Raw genomic sequence first — 23,765 nt, forward strand, 5'->3', positions numbered from 1 at the left:
TGCCAATTGAAATGCATTATAATAACAAGAGCTAGTATGCTGGAGGAGGGGCAGACGCATGGAGGAGAAACCTGCAGAGTCAGAAGCAGCAAAGAATGCACTGGAAGAAATGATGGTGGTGGCAGGAAAGGAAGGATGAATCTGCTGTTTGTGTTGGACTCTGAAGCCGAGTTGTGATGGGTGAGTGTGAATGTGTGAGGGGGAAAGGGGGAGAAAGACATTCAGTGGAAGGATGTAAAGTGAGCAAGACATTCAGCAGAGAGACAAGCATGTCAAAAATGTCACAGGGTGACCTAGCACATCTCCTAGAAGACCACAGGGCAAGTATGGCAAGAGGCTGGAGAGATAAGCCAGGCTTACATGGCCTGTAAGTGGCTTGGAATGTAACTGTAGTGCTGTAGTCCTTTTTTATTGTTTGCTTTCTATGATTTCAAGTGATCATGGCCAATCCTAGGCTGAAAACTTTAAATGGAAAATTTGTGAAATAATATATAAGTTTAAAATTGTGTGATGCTCTGAGTAGCTGAACAAAATCTCACATGGTTTTGCTGTTTTGTCTGAAACATGAATGGCCCTTGGTCTAGTGCACCATGCTGTAGAAGCTCCCCACCCCGCGGCCACTTAGCTGCAATTTCAGTTTTCAGATTCACACACATAGACCACATTCGCATGACTTTCAGTACAGCATGTCTTATATTATTTTATGAATAATTCTGTTGTTAATCTCGTACTGTACCTGTTTTATGAAATGAACTTTGTAGGTATGTATGCATAAGAAAAACATATAAGAGAAAAAGGGGAGATGGTTATAGTAACAACAGCAAAAATACACACGGCAAAGCAGTGTCTGTGCTCGCTATTTATATATATTTCACATATGTTTTAACGCACCCGTTGAGGTAGAAACTATTATTCTCTTTCTAGAGTCAGTGAAACAGAGGCTTACTGCCAAGGCCATGTTGGTGAACGAAGGCTACCTGAATCCAGGGTTCAAACTTCCTATCAGCCCAATATACAACTCTTCTATAGGCTGCAGGGGACTGGGTAAGAGAATACATATGGTAGGTAGAGCTATTACATTTTTCTTACCTAAGTGTGTCTGTTTGTATGTGTGTGTTGCTGGAAATGGAATGCCATGGCTTCACACATGCTAAGCAAGTGCCCTACCACTGAGCTACCAGTGGGTAGCTGGCTATCAGTGTTTACCAGCTCCCTCTGGGCTAAAGACAGATGGCTCAGCAGGTAAGATCACTTACTGCTTTTGCAGAGAATCTAGATTTAGTTCCCAAAACCCACAAGGTGGCTCCCAACCTAAGTGTCTAGTTCCAGGGGATCCGATGCCCTCTTCTGCCCTCTTCCACCCTCTGTGAGCATTGCAAGCACATGGTGCACTTACACACATGTAGGCAAAACACTCATATACATGAAATAAAAATAAATATTTTTCATAAATTAAGAAAAGCATTAATTAGAAAGTGAAAGCAAGAGCTTTTTTTGTGAAAAATCCCTCCTAGAAACAATACAAATACATGTGTACTATGCTTTGAATTTTCAACTGTTTCCTATGAGTGCATTTTATATACATAAGTAAATAACACAGTCAAACCTAACCATACCACATTCACTGTTCTGTAACTTGACATTTCAGATTTAATACTAGGATTTACATGTGTTTCCTTGTCAGTCAAAAAGGGCTCAACTATTCTTTTTGATAGTTATGCAACACCCTAGCACATTGGTGATTTGTAATTTGTTTAACTAACTCATGTTGCAGTGTGCTTAGACCCTTTCTAATTTCCTGCTATTAGAAATAATAATGGGAAGGAGGTTTGTTTTGTTTTTAATTTGTGTTAAAACTGGACATGGTGGCACATTGTTGTATTCCTAGCACTTGGGAAATTGAGGTGGGAAGATCAAAAGTTCGAGGCCAGCCTGGGCTACATAGGTAGACCCTACTTCAAAATACAAACCCAAACAAATTGTTTCTTTTTAAGGAGTTTTTCCTTGTATTTCAATAAAATCTTTCATTGAATAGATTCCAACGGTGAAAAGATAGGATCCTTGATTTTATTGGAAGTGTCCAAATTACCTTTAGAGCTGCTTGGGCTTTTAAGATTGCTTAGAAGCCTCCAGAGTCACACGCTTCAGTGCAAATGACATTAAGATTCTAAGGACATCGTCAATGTGTTTTCACCCTGATAGGCTGGGACTCCCCGACTCTGTTAATGAAGGAACATGCTGCATAAGATGTCGGTCAGGAAATGGGGTAAGATGGAAGACAAAATTAAGCAGGATTGCTTCTCCTGCAATAGCTCTGCTTTTTAAATCAGGTTACTAACATTTGGCTCACCTGTCTTTCCGTATTTATTTAAAATACAAAGAGGTGGTTGTTATTAGGAAAGCAGAGGGTGTGTGGTGATACCTATAAGCCCAACTGGCTCAACCACTAGCTCTTCAACATTGACAGGCTGTTTTCTCCTGTGGAGCCCTGGGGACAGGAGATACTGACTGGCATGACCCCCAGCTCAACATCCCTTGATTAATTCCAAAGTGGTTTCATTTACAGAATCGGAATATGGAGGTAAGGATGAGGGGGGAAAGAAGATAACAAGAACATGTCATATAGGAAAACACCATAATAAAACCCATTACTTTATATGTCAACTAAAAAAAAAATTAAAAGCATTTTGGAAAAAAAAAAAGCAAATGATCAGAACACACCTGTTTTATCTTGGGGTGAGCTCTAACACAGGGCCACATCAAGGTGACTGAAAGTTGTCTATTTTCACTTCGTTATTTAAGTAATTTGTAATCGTTTAATGCTCATTTAGAGTAGCATTTTTGGGCTCTGGAGAGATGGCTTAGTAGTTAAAAGCACTGACTGCTTTTGCAGAGGACCAGGGTTTAGTTCTCAGCATCAACATGGTGGTTAATAACCATTCCTAACTCCAGTTCCAGGGGATCTGATGCCTTCCTCTGGCCTCTTTGGGCATTGCATGACATGGGTGCACTTACATACATGCAAGCAAAATATTCATACACATAAAAATAAAAATAAATAAATTGAAAAAAATTAAAAATAGAATAGCATTTTTAAAAGTTTGGTCAACACTACTTAGAAGAATAATTTATTTCACATACACATAAGTTTGGGAACTATCAGGCTAAACAAAACCATCCAGGTCTGTGTCTTTTGGGACTTCCTAAAGCCTTTAGTGTTAGATCAAGGAATGTGGTAGCTTCCAATGAATGGTATACCATTCAGTGTCTTTAAATTTTTTTTTATTACATCTTTATATTTTTGTGTGTGTGTATATTTGTGGGCACATAGGAGCCATGATGCATGTGTGTGGAGGTCAAAGGACAGCTTGCAGGAATCTCTCCTTCCACCATGTGGGTTCAGGGGATTGAACTCGGTTGTCAGGTTTGGTGGTAGATGCTCTCACCTCCTCAGCCATCCCCCAAGCTCCAGTGTCTTCTTTATTTTTTGAGACAGCAAGATCTCACTGTGTTGCCCTGATTACCCTGGAACTTGTGGTGATCCTCCTGCCTCTGCTTCTTCAGTGCTGGGTTTAGAGCTGTTTGCCACTCATTCCAGCATTCAGTATCTTTTTAAAAAAATTTTTTTATTTATTATTTTTATTTTGTGTGTATGAGTGTATTGCTTACATGTGTATAAGTGCACCCATATCATGCAATGCCTGTGGAGGTTAGAAGGCATCAGATCCCCTGGAACTAGAGCTACGGACAACTGTTAGTCACTACGTGGGTGCTGAGAATCGAACCACAGTCCTCTGTAAGAGTAGCCAGTGCTCTTAACTGCTGAGCCATCTCTCCAGCCCCACATCCACTATCTTAAACTCTTCTTGGCATGAATCTATTTTGTGCTCAATATAAGAATCTAACCCAGGGTCTGTGTCTGCTATGTAAGCATTTTACCACTGAGCTACATCCTAAGCCCTTATGAAATAGATTTTTATAAAGTTTTATTAATGTGTGTGTGCATGATGTATCTGTTTGGGTGTGTAAGCCATGATGTATTTGTGGAGGTCAGAGGACAACTTTGTGGAGCTGGTGTCCTCCTTCACTTGTATGTGGGTTCTGAGGATTGAACCCAGGGCCCCAGGGTTCTGAGACAAACACCTTTATCTGTTGATCCATCTCACTGCCTCCCCGACACCCCAGATAAACTTTTTTGAGCTGATCTTTTGAAGCATGGTATTTCTGTACGTATGTATGATTACAAAATCCTGATTCTATTTGTGATATTTCTCATATTGCACAACTAAGAAAATGTCTCAAACTCCTTTTCCTAGTATTTAAAGAGTAATAAGTAATATCTGGGAAATCCAGGCATACTTAGTCCATCTAAGATCTCTGGCATCTTTCAGAAATACTGTATTTTATAAATATACAAGTGAAGCCGGGTGTGGTGGCACACGCCTTTAATTCCATTCGGGAGGCAGAGGCAGGCGGATCTCTGTGAGTTCAAGTCCAGTCTGGTCTACATAGTGAGTTCCAGAACAGCTGGGGCTACAGGGAGACCATCTCAAAAAGACCAAAAATAAATAAATAAATAAATAAATATACAAGTGAAAAAATAAATCCTTAAGACAGAATTTTTAGGCTTCAGAAAGTATGATGATGATAAAGCAATTCTCTCCAGAGGTCCTAGTCCTTAGTACAAAGGAAATGTTGAAATAAGTCTTAATTTTAAGAAAGACTAAAAGTAAATATCTGGTTTCTGAGCCAGGCTCTATAGGTCTGATTACTCCATTTAGGCTCTATTTAATGTTGATCAAATGATTTAATCTACTTGTACCTCTATTTCCTCCTTTGTTAAAGCAGTAATACACAGCACTGCATTAAATGTGCCGAACTAGTGCCTGCTACTTGATGGGCTCTCAGTAGCACAGAGCTGTGTGTGAGCTTTCCAGCAATCCAACAAAATTCACAGGATCATCAATTTACAAAGAGAAAAGGGCTAGGAAGTAGCTCAATGGATAGAATGCTTGTTTGAGGACCTGAGTTTGAGCCCCAGAACCCCCCCAGCCCCCCCCCCTGCTGCCAAAGTGGGATATAGTGGCATGTTCCTTCTACTACTGGAGAGGCAGAGATCCCTGGGGCTCTCTGGTCGGCTAGTCCAGTCTACTTGGTGATCTCCAGGCTAGTGAGAGATTCTATCTCAAAAAACAAGGTGGATTAAGCAGGGTGTGGTGACATGACTTTAATTCTTCCAGTAGGCAGCCAGAGGCATGTGGATCTCTGTGAGTTTGAGGCCAGCCTCAAACAGCAAATTCCTGACCAACTAGGGCTACAAAGTGAGATCTTGTAACAAAGAAACAAACAAACAAACAAAGGTGGATGGTGGAGGAATGACAGCCAATCTAGAGAGATTCCACATGTCCACACACAGATCCACACACCACATACAAATACAAATAAATAAAAAGAGAAGAGCTTTATTTGGTTCATGGTTTTGGAAGTCCCAGTCCACAACTGGCTGAGTTTATGTGAGGCTGCAGAGCAGGAGTGTGAGAGACCAAACCACTCACCTCTAGGAAGCAAAGCAAGAAAGGAGAGTTCTGGAGTCTGGCAATCCCCTTCAAGCACATACCCCTCTATGACTTAAGAACCTTCACTAGGCCCTGCCATTGAAGCTCCACCCCTTCCCAATGCACCACCCTGGGGCCCAATCCTTAAGGCATGGGCATTCAGGAAACAATCAAGATGTAAGCTATAGCTGATTTCTGTCTTTGCTCCCCTGCATCTTGGAAAGGAAGCCATTGTTGTGCCTGATCTCTACCAGGGAGCACTTCGTGCACCTCATTTGCTTGTTCCCATTTTCTGTCTTTTCACCATAACCATAATTTTACGCACACCCAAAGAGAGACGATGACCAATGCTATTATCATTTGCCAAGCATGGATTATTCAAAAGGGGGTCTGGGGACACAGGCTGACTGATCACTACATCCCAGACACACTTAAGAAGGCCCGTAGGCATCCAAACCATCCAGGGCCTTCAGATCTGCCTCATGTACTTAGGCTTCTCACAGTGGGCAGAGGTTTCTTCAGGTGGACCACAGCCTGCAGACTAAGAGTTCCCAGAGCTGCTCCAGGTCTGTTTCAACATCAACACACCATCACCACTGGGTACAGGTGGTTGTTTTGCAAAGGCGAGGTGTGCCCCTCTGCACTTTCACAAGGGAGGCCAAACAGGTTCAAGGGTTCTCACTTGAATGACAACTCAGACAAGAGCCTGGCTTGATCAGTGGGGCAGTTTTTCACTGCCTTATAGACTCTGTTCCAGCACAGATGCTGATGTACCCTGGTAGGTCCTCTCAGAGGGATGTTTTGTCTCCCAGCTCTGCCTGTAGAAGCCATCTGGTCTACAATGTACAGAGATATGAACCTCCATGGGCTAAGGACATCAGCACATACAATGTTTAGATTAAGGGAAAGAGTGAACCCAAACTCATGATGCTACCTGGCTCATGAGGCAACAATATACATGTGGCGGTCAGAGAACAACTTTCAGTAGTCAGTTCTCTCTTTCCACTATAGGTTCTCAGAATTGAACTCAGGATACCAGGCTTGCATAGCAAGTGCCTTCACCCAATGAGCCATATCGCCAGCCCACATACTGTCAATGTGCCAGTCTTGATGGAGAACTGCCTATCTTGTGAAATTTTCTTTTTTCTTTTCAGTGAAAAAAGTTCATTTCGCTAATTGATTTTCACCTTCCTAGGGCTACAGCAGCACATGTGTGCTGCCTCATCTGGTCTGCACAGTGCTGGGGACTGAAGCCAGGGTCTTTAGCATGCTAGGCAAGCACTCTACCAACTGAGCTACATCTTCAGTTCACTAGTTTTATATAAGGTGACAACTGATCTTTAATTGACACCCAAAAGATCAGAGAAAAATCCAAGGACATTTGATTTTTTAAAAAATATTAGTTTGGATGTGAAATATTCTCTACAGAATCATTCTCATTCATCTTTTCTAAAAAGACTTTTAAGGTCAGGTGTGGTAGTGTACACCTTTAATCTCAGCACTTGGGAGGCAGAGACAGGCTGATCTCTGTGAAGTCAAGGCCAGCCTGGTCTGCATAGCAAATTCCAGGCCTGCCAGGGTTATGTAGTGATTTTTACTTATTCTTTCACAGTTTCACAGATGTATACAAGGTATCTTGATCATATCTACCCCCCAACTCCTCCTTCTTCATGTTCACTCTCCAATACGTGCCCCCCTCTCCCGGCACCTTCCTCTTATCTTCATGTCCTCTCCTTTTTCTCCCCTGTAACCCACTGAGTCCATTTAATGCTTCCCACTGGATTGTTGACTGATCTGGTTGGCTTGATCTTGTGTAAGTAACCACACACAGCTGCAGTGAGTACAATCCCCAGAACGCAGCATTTCCCAGCGCTGCTTCCCACCCTCTGGCTCTGACATTCTTTCTTTTCCTTCTGTAATGGTCCCTGAACTTTGGGGGAATTGATATAGCTGTCCCTCCCATTCAACATTCAACACTCACTTATTCTCAGCACTCTGGCTGGTTATGAGACTCTGCATTTACAGCTGCCCCCTGCAGAAAGATGCTTCTCTGACCAGTGCTAATCTATCTCATTTATCTTTTGAAGATGACTATAATTTATGTTGACCACAACCCTGCTAAATGTTATCAGTGATCTCCATAAAACAAATTTCTTACCATTATGGCAAATGCAAATAGATAATACATGTGGTTTTCCTCTGGGAAATTATGCATTTTGTTCATATACATATGTGTGTGTGTGTGTGTGTGTGTGTGTGTGTGTGATGTTTTTGTTGAAACAGGGTCTCATGTAGCCCAGGCTGGCTTTGAACTCTTAATGCTTCTGCTTCCACTTCCCAAGTGCTATGGTTGCAGGCATGCACTACCATACCTGGGCATTTTTGTTATTTTTTTGGCTTCTTAGGATATAAGAAATGTTGTTCATCAACACTATGCCTTCATTTATTAAAATGGATACCAGCAGTTCACTGAAGGCCCAAGTTCTGCTAAATCATGCATACGGGAATGTGCTTTGGAATAAACAAAAACGACAATTATTTATCTCTTTTTCAGACTCTCCTGCCTACCCCAACTAGAAATGAGGTATTTCTTTCAGCATATCTAAAGGTCACCAATGGTGTATTCTTCACACATACGAGCAATGATATTTATAAAACCACTGGGAACCACGCAGTATTTCAAATGACGCATCACTGAGGCTGAATGTGGTGAATATAATTCCATTTTTGCACCAGCATACAGAGCTTCAGCAACTGTATTAAACCTTATCACAGTCATATTTCTTATTAATGAAGTATATAAAAAGACAATGTGGCTTTGACAGTATTTGCAAATAAGAGCTCTCTGTTCCAGCTCTCTCCGTGGAAGGAAAGAGTAAGAAGAGGGAAACTCTCGGGGAAGCTCTCTGGTGGAAAGGAAGACGGGGCAGGGGCTATAGGAGGGGCTGGACACGTCTCTGGTGAAGGAAATGTGCCTGAGGCAGTGTGGAGGGGAGCCCCTTTTGCTCTCAGCCCTCGCAGCGAGCCCTGACTCACAGTAGCTCTTCCCACTACTGACTCACTTTTACCCATCAATCAATCAGTCCACCTCCATGCGATACACAGCTGAGGCCAGGTGCTCATAAAGCTTATTGACTCTATGGCCACGGGTCCAATAATATTCCTTAGGTGGAACGCCCTTAAATAATCACACACCTTAAGAAATGACTTAAAACGTGCACAGCCAAACAGCTGCTCAATTCTGTGAACATTTACCCAATTTTATAACTTCTCATTAGATTGTTACAGGCCACCTATATGAAAATTAGAAAATAGCCAACTCTATCCTATCATTGGATTTAAAAAATAATTATAGGAACAAGAGTTGCAGTGCCCTACAATATTATATTTTATAAAAATTCTAAATTCTAAGGGGGCCTGGTGGCACATACCTGTAATCTCAGCACTTGGGAGACTAAGGCAGGTTGATTATTGTGCATGAGACCAGCCTGGGCTACATAATGAGTTCTAGGCTAGCTTGGCCCACAAAGTGAGATCCTATTTCTAAAATAAAATAAAAAAAACTAATAAGTAAATAAATAAATGTTCTAAATTTTTGAGAAGACATGAAAACACTCCATTTAGAAAGGACCTCGTGTATCTTACAGACATGTGACAGTAGATTTGAAAGAGCTCAGCATTGTATTATTCCTTAAGACAGAGTTTAGTATACAAAGCCACAAGAGAATTAGCACGAGTTTAAAATGTGTAAGTTTTTAAATTTTATTTTCATTTTCTTTGCATTAGCAGCAGAGCAAACAATCAAGAAGACCATTCTATCACACCATGGCCAGCCTGAAGGGAAAAGCATCACAAAGTGTGATTATACTCTTCCAAACAGGAGAGGATGGCCATCTGTGGCTTATGGAATGCTCTCCTGGCTCAGTAAATGCTGCATTTGCTATTTCGGTGTCTACTCATCAATCAACCCTTAGGGAAACCCGAATCTTAATAAGGGAGGCTGAAGTAAAGGCCTTGGGTGGTGGGGGCACTTTATTTTTCCCCTGGAACTAGCCAGAGATCCTACTTTGAATACTCCTGCTTCTGGCCATGATGGAGTAAGAGGGATAGGCTAAGTTTTTTTATCTAAAAAATATTTTAAAACCCAGAAAAATATATTATCTATCACCTATCTATCTATCTATCTATCTATCTATCTATCTATCTATCTATCTATCATCTATCTATCTATTTATCTCTATCTATCTATCATCTATCTATCTAAACAGTTTCAAAATGTTGAATATTCAGGATTATAAGACAGTGAATCTTGAACAAGGTGAGTTATATGGTTGCCCCTTACCTATTGTGGAGGGTTCTGGACTATGGAAATACAATGGACCATAGTAGACACTCTGAGGTCAGGAGTTAGAGCTGGAAGATTAAAGAGCTAAAATGAAAAGAATGCCAGAACAGAGTGCCAGAGAAGAGATCTATAGACGAGAGAGAGAGAGACAGAGACAGAGACAGAGACAGAGACAGAAGGAGACACAGATAGAGGCAGAGAGACAGACAGGCATAGAAAGAGAGCCCTGCAGAGGAATCATTTGAAAGGATGGAAGAAAATAGTGCCTGTTTCTCATACAAGGCTGGTAATGGTGCCTGTTGTAATTAGGCAGACTGGCAAGTATTGAAAAGCAGATCCAGGATAGTCTTGCCTCAGCCATGGGAACACTTAACTTATTATAGAATGAGTGCTGCTCTGGGTCAGCCTACCACATCATGAAAGCAAGACCTGGAAAAAAACCAAACTGTGTCCTAATAACTAGACAGCATCCCAAAGCAAATACAAAGAATATTTATGTGTATACAAAAACATGTAGCACTCAAAAAGATAAAATCAGCAATATCTAGCATGCAATTAAATAGAACGAGGTTGGCAAATAGGCTGCAAAACATGATCCAGAAGAGAAAATGAAATGAACCCAAACCGTGCAGAACTGAGGCATCCATTATGAGACTAAGCAGACAGGGACATTAAAACAGTCATTACCACAACATTGTACATGGTCCAAAGTTAAACACTCACATGTAAGCTGTAAAAATTTTTTTTTTAAATCTAACAATAAATACTCCAACACACCAGATGTGATTAATGAAGGCTAGGTTGCAAAAGAAGGGTGAAACTAAGGCACAGCAATAGAAACTGTGTAAGATCGCACACACACACACACACACACACACACACACACACACACGAGAGAGAGAGAGAGAGAGAGAGAGAGAGAGAGAGAGAACCAAAACAGATGGCAAAAACCATTTAACCCCAAACAAAAAATACTAAAAACCCCAAACCAAACTCAAATGAAGGAGCTGGAGAGATGGCTCAGCGGTTAAGAGCATTTGCTGCTCTTGCAGGCGCCCTGGGTTTGGTTCCCAGTACCCACAAAGAACCTCACAACCATCTGTATCTCCAGCTCCAGGTGACCTGATGTCCCCTTCTGACCTCTAAGGGTACCAAGCATGCACATGGTACACATACATGCAAGCAAAAACACTCGTACATATAAATAAAATAAAGAATCATTAAAAAATTTTAAACGAAAACAAAGAATAACTACAGTGAAGAATAATTTCTAACAGCTGGTGCTCAGCTTCTTAACCTGTAGGTTACAACCCCAGATAGGGTCTCGTAACTGATTATGGGGATTGAAAAAAAAAAAAAATGGCCACAGGAAAAGGCTTCTGAATGTGCCACAACTAAAAATTCAAAATCAAATGCATAATGAATCTGAGGTGTTTCTGGCAGTGCCCCCCATGTGGCATTGCATGGCTTCACTGCAGTCTGGGTTTTGAACACACATAGTGCACTGTACATGATATCATTGTTATACAAGGCAATTAGCAATGGATGAAACCGCAAGGCTCAAATTAAAGACTACTTATGTTAGGAATCACTGTGTTTTTACTGTGAATATAAAGTCTTCTCTTACAGAAGCACTGTGTGGCTTTATTATAGAAAAAAAACTTTAATACTTTCCGACCACAATTCCTCATCATATAAGTATCAAATTAGTGTATCTTTGTATTATATTATGTCAAAATGTTTTATTTTGAAAACTGCTGTTTGAGTTGTTGACCTCAATATCATTAAAAAAAAAAATTGTTCAAAGAATTTTCACTTGAGATTAGGACAGAATTTCCAACAATTGCTGAAATGACCCTAAGCACACTTCTGCCATTTGTGTTACATAGTCATATGAAACAGTGTTTTGTGCACTGACAATTATAAAAGCAAAGTACTAATCAACTTTGAAAAACATTGAAGATGCTTTATATCCTGCAGTATCAAATATTCAGCCATGGTTTAATTCTTTATGTAAAAATAAACAAGATGTCTATCTCATTAATACACAAATTTGCTTTCATTCTCAATAAATGGTAAAATTATATATTCAAAGAATTGTTTAAAAATACATTTTATGATTTAGAGTCATAAATACAAATTGTGAATGAATTTTGTATTCATTTGTGAATGCAAAAATGAATCTGTATACAGGTTTCCTATACCTATATACCTGAAGTCTCATACAAATTTCTTGGGCAAAAGACATCATAAGGGGAAAAAACAAAAATCTCAAGAAGCCCTTGCTTGGTATCTGCATGGTTAGCCTTCGTGAAGGAGGCATAGGGAGGCATAGAAAAAAATATTTAAAGAAATAATAGCAAAAAACTTTATAAATTTGGGGCTAGGGAAAAAGTTTAGTTGTTAGAGTACTAAGTTCAAGCCCCAGCACTCCTGTAAAACAGTTGAGTGTGATGTTGTACACTTGTAATCTTGGTGCTGGGGAGGTAAAGACAGGGGAGTCCCTGGAGATTGCAGGCCATCCATCCCAGTCAAGTCCTAGTGAGAGACCCTGTTTCAGAAAACAAGATGGATGCTGAGAAAAGACACCCAAGATTGACCTCTGACCTCTATGTCACATGCACATATGTACATGTACCAGTGCACACATGACCCACATATTCATGAACACATACAAATACCCCATCATGCACACACACAACAACAACAACTTTCCAAATATAAACATAAAAATCCAAGATGCTTAATAAATGCCAGTCACAAGAAGCACGAAGAAAGCTAATCAAGGTATGTTAGGCTCGAATTGCCCACAGTGGAATCTGTGAAAAGCAGCTAGACCAAAAACACACATCATATACTGAAGCAGGAAGCCCCGAGACAGCTTCCTTCTCATCAGAAACAATGTAAACAAAGACGTAATGAATCAATATCTTTACAGAAATGAAAAACTGCCAACATACAATTTTATATCCTATGAAACAGCTTTTAAAACTGAAGATAAAGAAAAACGTTTTCAGAAACAAGCTGAAAGAATAAATCACCAGCAAATTTTCACACAGTGGGAAATATTACCCATTGTCCTTAAGGTTGAAGGAAAATTAAGTCAGATAGAAATGCTAATTTACACTAAAGAATGAAGAAAAACAATGGGAACCACATGGGTAAATAGGTTTTTTATATTTAAATATCTTTGAAGGTGTTCTGGTTAGTTTTGTGAACTTGATACAAACTAGTCATCTGGGAAGAAGGAACCTCAATTGAGGATTTTCCTCCATCAGATTGGCCTGTGGGTATGTCTATGGGGGATTTTCTTGATTGTTAATTGATGTAGAAGGGTCCAGCCTGTTGAGGGCAGTGCATTCCTGGGCAGGTGGGCCTGGGCTATGTAAGAAAGGTAGCTGAGCAAGCCAGAGAAGCATACCAGTAAGCCACATTCCTCCATGGTCTCTGCCTCAGTTCCTGCCTCCAAGGTTCCTGTTTTGAGTTCCTGTCAGACTGCCCTTAAAGATGGACTGTACCTTGGAACTGTAAGATGAAATGAACGTTTATCCCCTCATGTTGCTTTTTTGGTCAGTGTTTTATCATAGCAACAGAGAGCTAACAAGGACAGAAGGTAATCAAAGTAATGAAAAAATATATATCACCTACGTCTATAGCATAGCCAAAAGTAAAATGCATGATATGAACTGCCAAGGTTGAGAGACAGAAGTGAGCTATCAGAAGGCTCGTACACCACACGTGAAGAGATGCAATATCGCTCCTAGGTAGATGTATAATGTTAATCCTAAAGCAACTGGAAATAGCAAAAAGAAAAATTACAGTTAATCCAACAAAGGAGGTAAAATAATAAAAGTTTCAGTAGGTAAATCCTTTACTGCATAGGCATGGGGTCCTGCGTTCACATGGGTAACAGAACCCATGTAAAGCCAGGCATAGCAGCGTGTTATGTAGTCCCAGTGCTCCTATGAGGTGAAAGGTGGGGAACCTGAGGGCCAGCTAATTGACATATGAGGCACATTGAATAACAAAAGAGAGACGGTCTCAAACAAGATGGAGGGTAAGGACCAACACCCAAGATTGTCCTCTGACTTCCACATGTGTGTTGTGGTACATATGTGCTTAGATTCACACACATACTCATATACACATGATACATATGAATAAATTCTAAACAAGTTGGAAAAATTAAAAACAAAAGAATATTTAATAAATGAAACAAATATAAAATAGTAAGGTGACAGACTTCAAACCAGTCCTGTCAGTAATCATAGTATGTGTAACAGAACAAACCACCCCGGTTAAGAGACAGAGTTCAAGGGCTGGTGAGAAGACTTAGCTTGCAAAGGCACTTACTGCCAAATCTGATGATCTCAGTTGGATTCTGGGGACCTACATGGTGGAAAGGGAGAACTGACTTCTGCAAGTTTTCCTCTGACTTCTTTCCACATGTATGACCTGGTATGTGCAAACCTTCCCCTCCAACACACACAATAAAAAATGGTGAGCTTGGGTTGAATAGCAAGACCATTTCAAATAAACCAGTCAACCAATCAACCAACAAACCGATCCCCTTAAACCCATGTCATCCAAAACCAAACCAAATCAAACAAAACTTTGTAGCAATTCGAGTTGGCTTACCATACCTCAACCTGGGACATTTCTTTTCTGAAATGCATGTTTACTAAATTTTATAAAAGTAATCTGTCCTTAATGGACTGAACAAAAATAAAACCCGATAAAACATGAAAACAAGCCCAGTGACCCATCCTTGTAGTCATGTGGGCTGTGGAAAGCACTGTGGCTCTGAGCACCCAGTGAGTTTCTTTGTATCTAAGGTAGGCATACAGAAGACTGAACATGAACCTGAAGTATGTTTGAATTATGGTAAATGTTAAAATGAAGAGGCTTCCGCCACAGCCTAATTGGATCCACCTTCCTGTCTCTCTGTGTGGAGTACCAGCTACCTTTGAAGCAGTGACTGAACATAAGCACAAACTTCTACCTCACCACTCAGAATCTGAAGAGCTGCCATTCTGGGGGATGATGGGATTGGGAAGGAAATGCCAATGGGAAAGACTGTCTTCTTTTCTTAGCTTGAATGTGCAAGCACAGGCAAGACCTTGTCCCACAGCAGTTCCAGTCAACGAGCACACAGGGCGCCTTACCTTGTGGACACAGGCCTTTGCGTTCAGGAAAAACAGCTCCACGGTGTTTCTGTCCTTCAGGAAGGATATGCTCTCGATGTAAAACCTGAAAGATAGTACAGGAGTTTTGTTCAAGTTTATTTCCTTTTCCTGGCATGATTTCATTTCCTCAGTCAGTGTTTCCCCCCCCAGTAAGATGGAATGATTGAGGAGCTAGGCGATGGCCTCACCTGGCTGGGCATATGTATACCTGCAGATAAAATCTCCTAAAATTTATGCTCTACTTCTGGTAGAATCTCATTAGGGCCAACAAGGCATGTCCTCCTCCTTATTTTGAGGAGGAAAATTCCAAGGCTAGGTTTCGTGGTGCATGCCCTAGTCCTAGCACTCAGAAGCAGGAGGATCTCTGTGAGTTCAGGGCCAGCCTTGTCTACATACCAAGTTCCAGGCTAACCATAGTTACATGGTAAGATACTGTTTTGTTTTGTTTTGTTTTTTTTTAAAAAAAAGGCTGCTTGGTGGCACTCCTTTAATCCCAGCACTCGGGAGACAGAGGCAGGCAGAGCTCTAAGATTCAAGTCAGCCTGGTATACATTGTGAGTAAGCCAGCTGAGGGTACAGGGGGACCCTGTCTAAAAGAAAAAAAAAAAAAAATCAAAGAATTACTGCGTGTTGGAGGTAAATTAAAGGGGAGACTCAAAACAGTTCCAACTGCAAGCACAAATATATCTGCATGGCTCATTTTCTGATACATGTTCTAGAAGGTAAGGTCACCTCAGACAGCTTCGACAGGAGCCCAGGTGAGTGCTTGGAGCTCAACGCATCAATGACTGACTTAGCTGCAGGACATAACCAAACCTGGAGGCATGCGGGTGGCCCAGTGGTTCTCAGACTCAGAGCTCAGGGCCTACCTCCCTCACCCCCATCCCCTAGGGAGTTTCTGTTATGCCCTGCTCCTTCTCTATCTTTCTTTGAGGCCCTGGGGTTTCCCTTGGCCAGAAGCCAAGCTCTTACTTAGGAGCTGTCTGTCTTGGTCTTTTCTCATGCAAATCAACATTCTGGGCCTCCTGTCCCCATCCCTTTTCTGGGATTTTGCTTGTAAGGTCTGTGAGTTCATAGGCTGCAAACCCGTTTTCAGCAGCAGAGCTTTGAGAGCTTTAAGGTAGAAAGGGAGGGAGGCTGCGGGGGTCAACTTCTGTTTTCATCATTGCATTATGCTGAAGCTGGTCTGTGAGGATTAGTTCTCTGTGCTGAGCAGGCAACCTGAGTCCCAGTACTTCGAAGTTCTAGAGTTTTCTTGTTAAATAATACACAAGAGTCATAATGCCCCAACACAATTCACACAGTCTGGAAAAGTACTTGTTCTCAATGTGCTTTGAATCCAGATTCACCAGGGCCAGGGTGGGAAGATGAACAGCTGCAGGTCTGCAAAATCAGGACCAGTTTGGGCATTTCTTCCTCTTTTTTTGTTCAGTGGTAATGAAATGCTTGAAATAAACACAGCTGAAGAGGCTGTGCAAGAATCTATCAGAGATGGTAAAATCGGCTGAAAATGCCACCTCCTTCTTGTTGATGCATAAAGTAAAGTTCCAGAAGGATAGTAAATCTCATATATTTTACTTAAAAGGGTTTTTGCTCACTAGTAAGTAAGATTAATGAAGATTAAAGTTTTTGATTTTGAGAGATCCAAAGCAGGGAAGGAAATAAGAAGTCGTGAGAAAGTTTGCTTTCAAATAAGAAAGGTCTAGAATAAAGAATGCTCCCCCATTGTTTATGAGCTGTGTGGTCTTGAGCAAGTCATTCAGCTCTTGTCTTTACCAGGACAAGTATGGAAAGCTGAATTTAAGCCATGCATGTAAAATGTTTTGTTTTTTGGTTTTTTTTTTGGTCTTTCTTCAGACAGGGTCTCCCTGTAGTCCCAGCTGGCCTGGAACTCACTATGTAGACCAAGGTGGCCTTGAACTCACAGAGATCTGCCTGCCTCTGCTTCCCAAGTGCTGGGATTAAAGGTGAGTGCCACCACACCCAGCTTTGTAAAATGTTTTTTAAAAAGTTAATAATGGCTGAAAAAAATCTTTTCCCTTCCAAATTCCTGTGTAGCAAGAGTAAAGTTATATGAACTCACTAAGACAGATCTTGTTTATAAAGTGGAGATAATGAAGCTCAACTGGGAGGGCTCTTTTGTGACTGCAATGAATTATATAACAACTTAAGCACCTGGTACAGTGTGTGCCTATGGTAGGAATCCAGTAAATTCTACTCATCAAGGCTCAGCAAACCTTATTTTATTAAAAGGCTTAAAGGATGTGATGGAATTTGAACGATATCTGAAGGTCAAGAGCACAAGGACTCTGCTGAGAAAAAAAAAATCCAGGAGATCTAAATACTGTAGTTAAATAGATCTTCTAGACGATGTGATAAACATTCCTTATAATTTGATCTTTACCAAGACTACATTTGTTGTTTTCTGGCTGTTCTCCCTTTGGTTCAGTTTGTTTGCCATCACTGCTATAAGGACCAAGGATAGTCACCTAACTCGAAAGCAGCCGATCAGTAAGCTGATGAGGTGACCGGGTAGAAGAGAGAGCTACTCAACAGAGGCTTCTTATTGGATGATAAAGGGGAGAAACAGGTCAGGAAGGACTCATAGAAGGCAGAGGAGGGCACTAAACAGAAGCACAGGAAGTGGAGAGGGAGAGGTGAGAGGAAACAGTGGGAGGAGGTGATGGAGCAGAGTGGCCTCATCATTGTGATGGTGGACACCAAAGTGAGTAGGGCCAGAGAGGCTGGCTGCCGCTGGGGGTGGAGGGGACCTTTCTACCCAGTCTCTCTGTACCTCATGTAACTTTGTGGTGGTGGCTGTTTTCTATTCGCTTCCCTTTGTATTTTTTTTTAAATCCCTAACTCTATGAAGGTAACCAGCGCATGTTTCCAGTAAGAGAGTAAAATTGCTCATGCTTAGCAGGATCCTGGCTGAGGGTGACTGGGCTCAGCTTGTGTGCTGGGCAATGTGCTTCCCATGAATTCTCTCATTTACCTGTCATAATCACAATTCTGTTACTGTCTACTTTTCACAGATACAGCCACGGCTCAGGTCTGCTTGCAGAACCAGACTAGGTCTGCCTTGGGTTCCTTTGACTCTGTGGAGACTGCTCATAACCAGATCTTCCTGGCCACCTCTTGGAGATGCTGAGCCAGCACTTGTGCAGGAAGGTAAGCTCTCAGTAATGGTAGCCGCCTCAATGATGTGAATAAATTCATACAGAAGCAAGACCAAGCTGGGCGTGGTGGTGCATGCCTTTAATCCCAGCACTCCGGAGTTCAAGGCCAGCCTGGTCTACATAGTGAGTTCCAGGACAGCTGGGGCTACAGGGAGACCCTGTCTCAAAAATACCAAAAAAAAAAGAAACAAGACCAGTGTAATCTCCATTAGTACACTGAATGCATGGAAATATGCTTCTTCTATGGCTTCAAGAGAGCAAAATCAGTACCTGTGGACAATAGTTAGAAGGCGACAGGTCTTGGACTGACTGACAGAACATCTTTTAGAGAGTTTGAGTTGTCTTGGAAGGGAGAGGCTGTCCCCGAGCAGAGATTTCCTCCCTCGTCCTTCCAGAGTCCCTAGTCATAGTAATAGAAGTCCAAGCTTGTTTTCTCTTCCAAGATGCTCTGCTTCCTTCTACCTTTTTGGTCACCCCACTCAGTATTTAATAGATACCTATTGTTTGAAAAGAGTAACTTTCAAACTGTTGAGAGTATGCCAACAAGTGTGGTAGAGTCATTGGCAACAGACCAGACAGTTGAAATAGTCATAGATATACAAGACTTTATGTATAACAAGAAATTACTTATCCATCAAACACTGGATACCCACCATTGAGAAAGATGATGGGGAATTAGTCACAATAATGTCTATGTTGGTGATGATAGTGGTAACCATTTATCGAGAGCCTTCAATGAGACAGGCACTGTGCAAGAATTTGCCACCTTGTTTTCTCTTTTTAAATTTAAAGAGGATTAGAGAAAGTATTAAATGAAAATGTTCAGTTCTAGCTGCAGAGCAGGGAACTCACTAAAGACATGCCTGGCTCAAAAGATCTTCAACTATGTCACACGACCGTCATTCAAAGAGGTAGAGGACAAACATGCTTCCTTCAAAGACCACAGGTCATAAAGAATAAGCAGACACATAAATAGCCGCAACATAGTGTGCTAATTGCTATAGTGCCGAGAACGCCACTGTCAGTTACTCCAGTGTGCCCCTCTAACAGAGGAGCACTGTACTAAAACCATAAGCTCAATGCATTTTCACGATAACAAGTTCACAATAATTCCTTTATATTATTGAAAATCCAGTCCTTATTGAGGTTTTCCCCTCTCTCTCCAACAGTTTTTTAAAAAGTTCTGTGACTGACTTGATAGCATTGCATTGGCATGCAGTGGGAATCACAGATGCAAAAGCCAGAAGGCTACTGACCGGATGTGAATACTCTAGCATGTAACATGTGACCCACACTAGATCATGTCAATTCTTTTACTGTAGAACATGACACCAGTATAATGACCTACAGAGCAAGACGGCTAGAGCTTACTTGTTCTGTCAGCAGCGCCCTAATGAAACTGTCCTCTGGTTCCTGCTCTCCACATCTCCACAGAAGTCCTGTCTCTTCTGAGGCCTTGCTAACTCCATGTTCCTTATGTTACCCACAACTAGAGTCTGTTTGCTGGCAACCATGGAACTAAACTGGTAGGGGGAGGCCATGTGCTAGGGACAATGCATAGTGTTTTATAGGCATCATTTCTTTTCCTTGCCATTAAAACCAGATCCAATAAGAAGCAAATTATGAACCCGTTCTACAGATGACAAAGATGAGGCACAAAGATATAAATAAAGTTCTCTTCTCTGGGTCACACAGCTAAGAAGTAGTGAAACCATGACTCAAACTGAGGTCTAATAGACTTCTGAGTTCATGTTGCAAATCAATATGATATAATTCTTTCCTATGGCAACAATCTCAATGAAATATTCCATGTACAGTGTCAGGGGAGATGACAAGGGGAAAGCAATTAACTCTGCTGATGAATTAAGAGGGAGAATGTTGCCAACATGAAATCCATCGGTTAAGCTCCATGGGAGAGAGGACAACTGATCCGAGTCTTAAAGAATGCATGAGTTCAGCAGGTGACAGTGCCAGGAAGGCCACTCCAGAAAGGGCAGATCAGCCTGAGAAGTTAGTTCTCTTGTCAGGCTTCAAGAATTAAAAAACATGCATACAGGTTGCTGCTGCGCAGCACTAAATTGGTTTGTGGCTCTTCTAACTCTGAAAAGATCCCTCTGCACCAGACACTGGACTCACCTTGCCTCTGATGCCCAGGCCCCTGGCTGTATCCTAGTTCCAACAAACAGGCCCCTATCTTATTTCTCACTGTCCTCTGGCAATCCTCCCCTAAGTGCTTCTGCCCAAGGATCTGGTTACCAGCTCTCTGAATCCACCATCCCATCTCTGCCTCTAGGGGATCTTTGGACTGCTTCAGGTTTAAGGAGTATATGAAAGGTACAGGAGGTCCTCAGGGATGGCGGCTCTCTGGGCACACTGACCAATACGTATCATGAACTGGAAACAGGGCTGGATGACCCAGACTCACAAATAAAGACCTTTTGTTCCAGCCATTTTTGCAAAAGGTACTGTTTCTTTTCTGCAAGCTTACTATGAGTGCTTTAATCATGTGTCTGTTAAGCTGATGGTCAGGGTTAAAGGTTCAGCTTCAGAAGGAGCCCAGGCTTTTCCAATAGGAGTGTGTCTGGAGACAATTACAAACAGCTTAACCGAGGATAACTTCTAGGGAAGAGGAATTGCTTGGGGAGCTTCTGTCCTTGCTTTTCTTGCTCCAGTTAACAGTTCCCTCCCCTCCTAAACATTCATGAAGGATCCTAGAACATTATACCTCAATGCCATGAAAATTCAGCCTATAGGCTTAGAGGGGATCAATTAGTCTGTCACTCAGTTGACAAGACAGGGTATCAAAAAGATCAACAGGAACTGGGGAGATAGTGCAGTTGGGAAAGCATTTGCCATACAAATAAGAGGATCTGAGTTCGATTCCCCAGAACGCGTATTTGAAATAGCCAGGCATGGTGGCGCGCACTTGTAATCCCAGCACTGGGGAGGTACAGGCAGGTGGATCCCTGGGGCTTGCTGGCCAGCCAGCCTAACCCACCAGTGAGCTCCAGACCAATGAGACCCCATCTTAAAAAACAAGACAGACGGCATCAAAGGAACAATGTCCGAGGTTGACTTCTGACCTCTATACACGCGCACACATGTGAACATCATCATCCCCCCCCCCCCCAGAGTTGTTTGGGTAGTTTGTCCTTTGAACAGTTACTGACATTTAGGTAGCCACAGTTTTTATGCCATGGTATTATTCATAAGAATCAATGCTAGGGAGCTGGATAGATACTCATAAATCCCAGCACCAACACAAGTCTGTCCCAGGAATTCAAGGCAGTGACCTGACTCTTACTGCCTCTCTTCCATCCTTGGCCTCCATACCAAAGAAATGAGAGATACTGAAATGTGATGAACACGGTGGCTTATATTATAGTCAATGCACAACAGTAACTGTTAGTGTATTGACACTAGCCCACACTGCCCTTAAACTTACTATGTAGCCTAGGCTACATGGGAAAATGTCCTCCTAAGCTGTGACTTTTCTTCTTTTTTAAAAAAAATATTATATTTATTATTTTTATTTTATGTATATGAGTATATTGCCTGCATGTGTGTAAATGCATCCGTGTTGTGCACTGCCTGTGGATGTCAGAAGGGGACACGGAATTTCCCTGGAACTGGAGTTTTGGACAGCTGTTAGCTGCTGTGTGGTTGCTGGGAATCAAACCTGGGTCGTCTGCAGGAGCAGCCAGTGCTTTACCTACTGAGCCATCTCTCCATACCCCTCTTTTTCTTCTTAAGTGACCACATTTCTCTCTTTTCCAAGGTCTTGACTATGTCAACACTGTAATAATCATCTAAAAAGGTAAACTGAGCAAGAATCGCTCAGTCATTCTGCATTCTGAACAATACTGAGTTTGTGGCTGGGAACAGGTGAGGTTAAATAAAAACACGCCTTACTCTACTTTCGCTTGGCCATGGTAGGTGATTTTAAGAATTCATTGTGGGCTGGGGAGATGGTTCAGTTAGCAAAGTGCTTGCTCTGCAAGCAAGAAGACCTGAGTTCAATCCCCAGAGCCCATTTAGAAAGAAACCAGATGGGGCTGGAGAGATGGTTCAGCAGTTAAGAGCGCTGCTTGCTCCTGCAGAGGACCCCAGGTCGGTTCCTAGAACTCACATGGCAGCTAACAACTGTCCTTAACTTCAGTTCCAGGGGATCCACCACCTTCTTCTGGCCTCCAAAAACATTGCACAACATAAGTGTACTTACATATATGCAGGCAAAACACTCATACTGATAAAAAAAAAAAAGGAGCTAGGTGTGGGGTGTGCATTTCTACTTCTGGGGCTCCAGGTGGGGGTGAGAGGGGAAACAGGAGGATTCCCTGGGGTTCTCTGGTGAATTCTAGGCCAGTGAGAGACGGTCACAAGTAAAGGTGGAATAGTACCCAAGGAATGACACTCTGACCTGCACACACACATACACACGTGTATCCACACACCCAGGTGCACCTACACACACAAATATATAGGCACACATGCACATCCACACAAACACATAGAAGGAGGGGGTAGGGAGACACCAGAAAATTCCTCTCAGATCTTAATCCACATTCAAAGCAGGAACATTCCTGTTTATTGCTTGTAATGACCCTGCAGTACAGTCATAGTCTTGATTCGCCGTGCAGGCTAAAGCCTGAAATGTAATTTAAAGGCATGTTGCTTTCTCCCAGCCATTACTCAGCAGCAATGGATAGGGGAGTCCAGTGTGCTCCCTTTCATCTCTGGGAGGGGAGCAGTCTTGGAGAGCTCCCAAGGGAAGCTATTTGCTTCTCCTATGCGCTCCAGGCAGAGAAGTCGCTTCCTCCTTTCTGCATTTCCAGACGTGGCCAGGGAAGCCAGATGGGACATCCAGCCCAGCCTGTAGGAGCCTGCCCTCTGGTTCCTCTTCCACAAGAAGACTGTGAGTTTCCTGAGGTCTCAGGTGGGGCTGGTGGCCTGGCTATGTTAGGACCCTGCTGTGACCTGGCAGGGACAGAAGGAACTTCCCTAGGGACCCGTGAATTAAGGGCTTGCCTTTTCAAAGTGGCTGCTCCCATCTCCTACAGAGAACAATGGGCTAAGGATTTGCAAGAGTCAGGGGATGTATGTCTGGTTGTGAGGGGACAGCTGGCCATAGTAAACGATGAAGATAAATGCTAAGACCCTCCACCTAGGGCAGAGGGAACTAGGTCAAACCTGAGCCAGACAGTCTTAAACCTTCCACACTGAGGGGCTGTATATCACACGTTAGCTGTTTGACTCTCAGCACGTGGTGGAGGCAGACTCTGTTATTTATACGATACAAATGCCTAACATGTATTGAGTGCCTCCACTGCTCCCCAGTCCTCCAGCAAACCCCAAACTAGATAAGGAGTAGCAACAGTTCTGCTTGTTTTGGTGGGTGGTACCATAGCCACGAGACTGAGAAGTGAAGGAATTGGAGTGTGAGCAAGAATGGTGGGAAAACCTGCTCTCCATGTGGGGGGCAGAGCAACATGAAGGATGC

The 23,765-nt window shown here is 42.2% G+C and overlaps 1 protein-coding gene across 2 annotated transcripts in view; it reads right to left on the minus strand.

Moving 5' to 3' along the window:
• Frmd4b (FERM domain containing 4B) overlaps positions 1 to 23,765 on the minus strand; it is a 372,580-nt gene that overhangs the window by 96,097 nt on the left and 252,718 nt on the right. For both annotated transcript variants that reach the window (XM_017796628.2, XM_008827145.3), the window contains one exon: positions 15,066 to 15,150. In XM_017796628.2, the coding sequence (XP_017652117.1) occupies positions 15,066 to 15,150 (85 nt within the window). The remainder of the gene's footprint in view (positions 1 to 15,065; positions 15,151 to 23,765) is intronic.

Source organism: Nannospalax galili, unplaced genomic scaffold (genome assembly GCF_000622305.1).
Source record: "Nannospalax galili isolate Female #2095 unplaced genomic scaffold, S.galili_v1.0 scaffold1051, whole genome shotgun sequence".
Lineage (NCBI taxonomy): Eukaryota > Metazoa > Chordata > Mammalia > Rodentia > Spalacidae > Nannospalax > Nannospalax galili.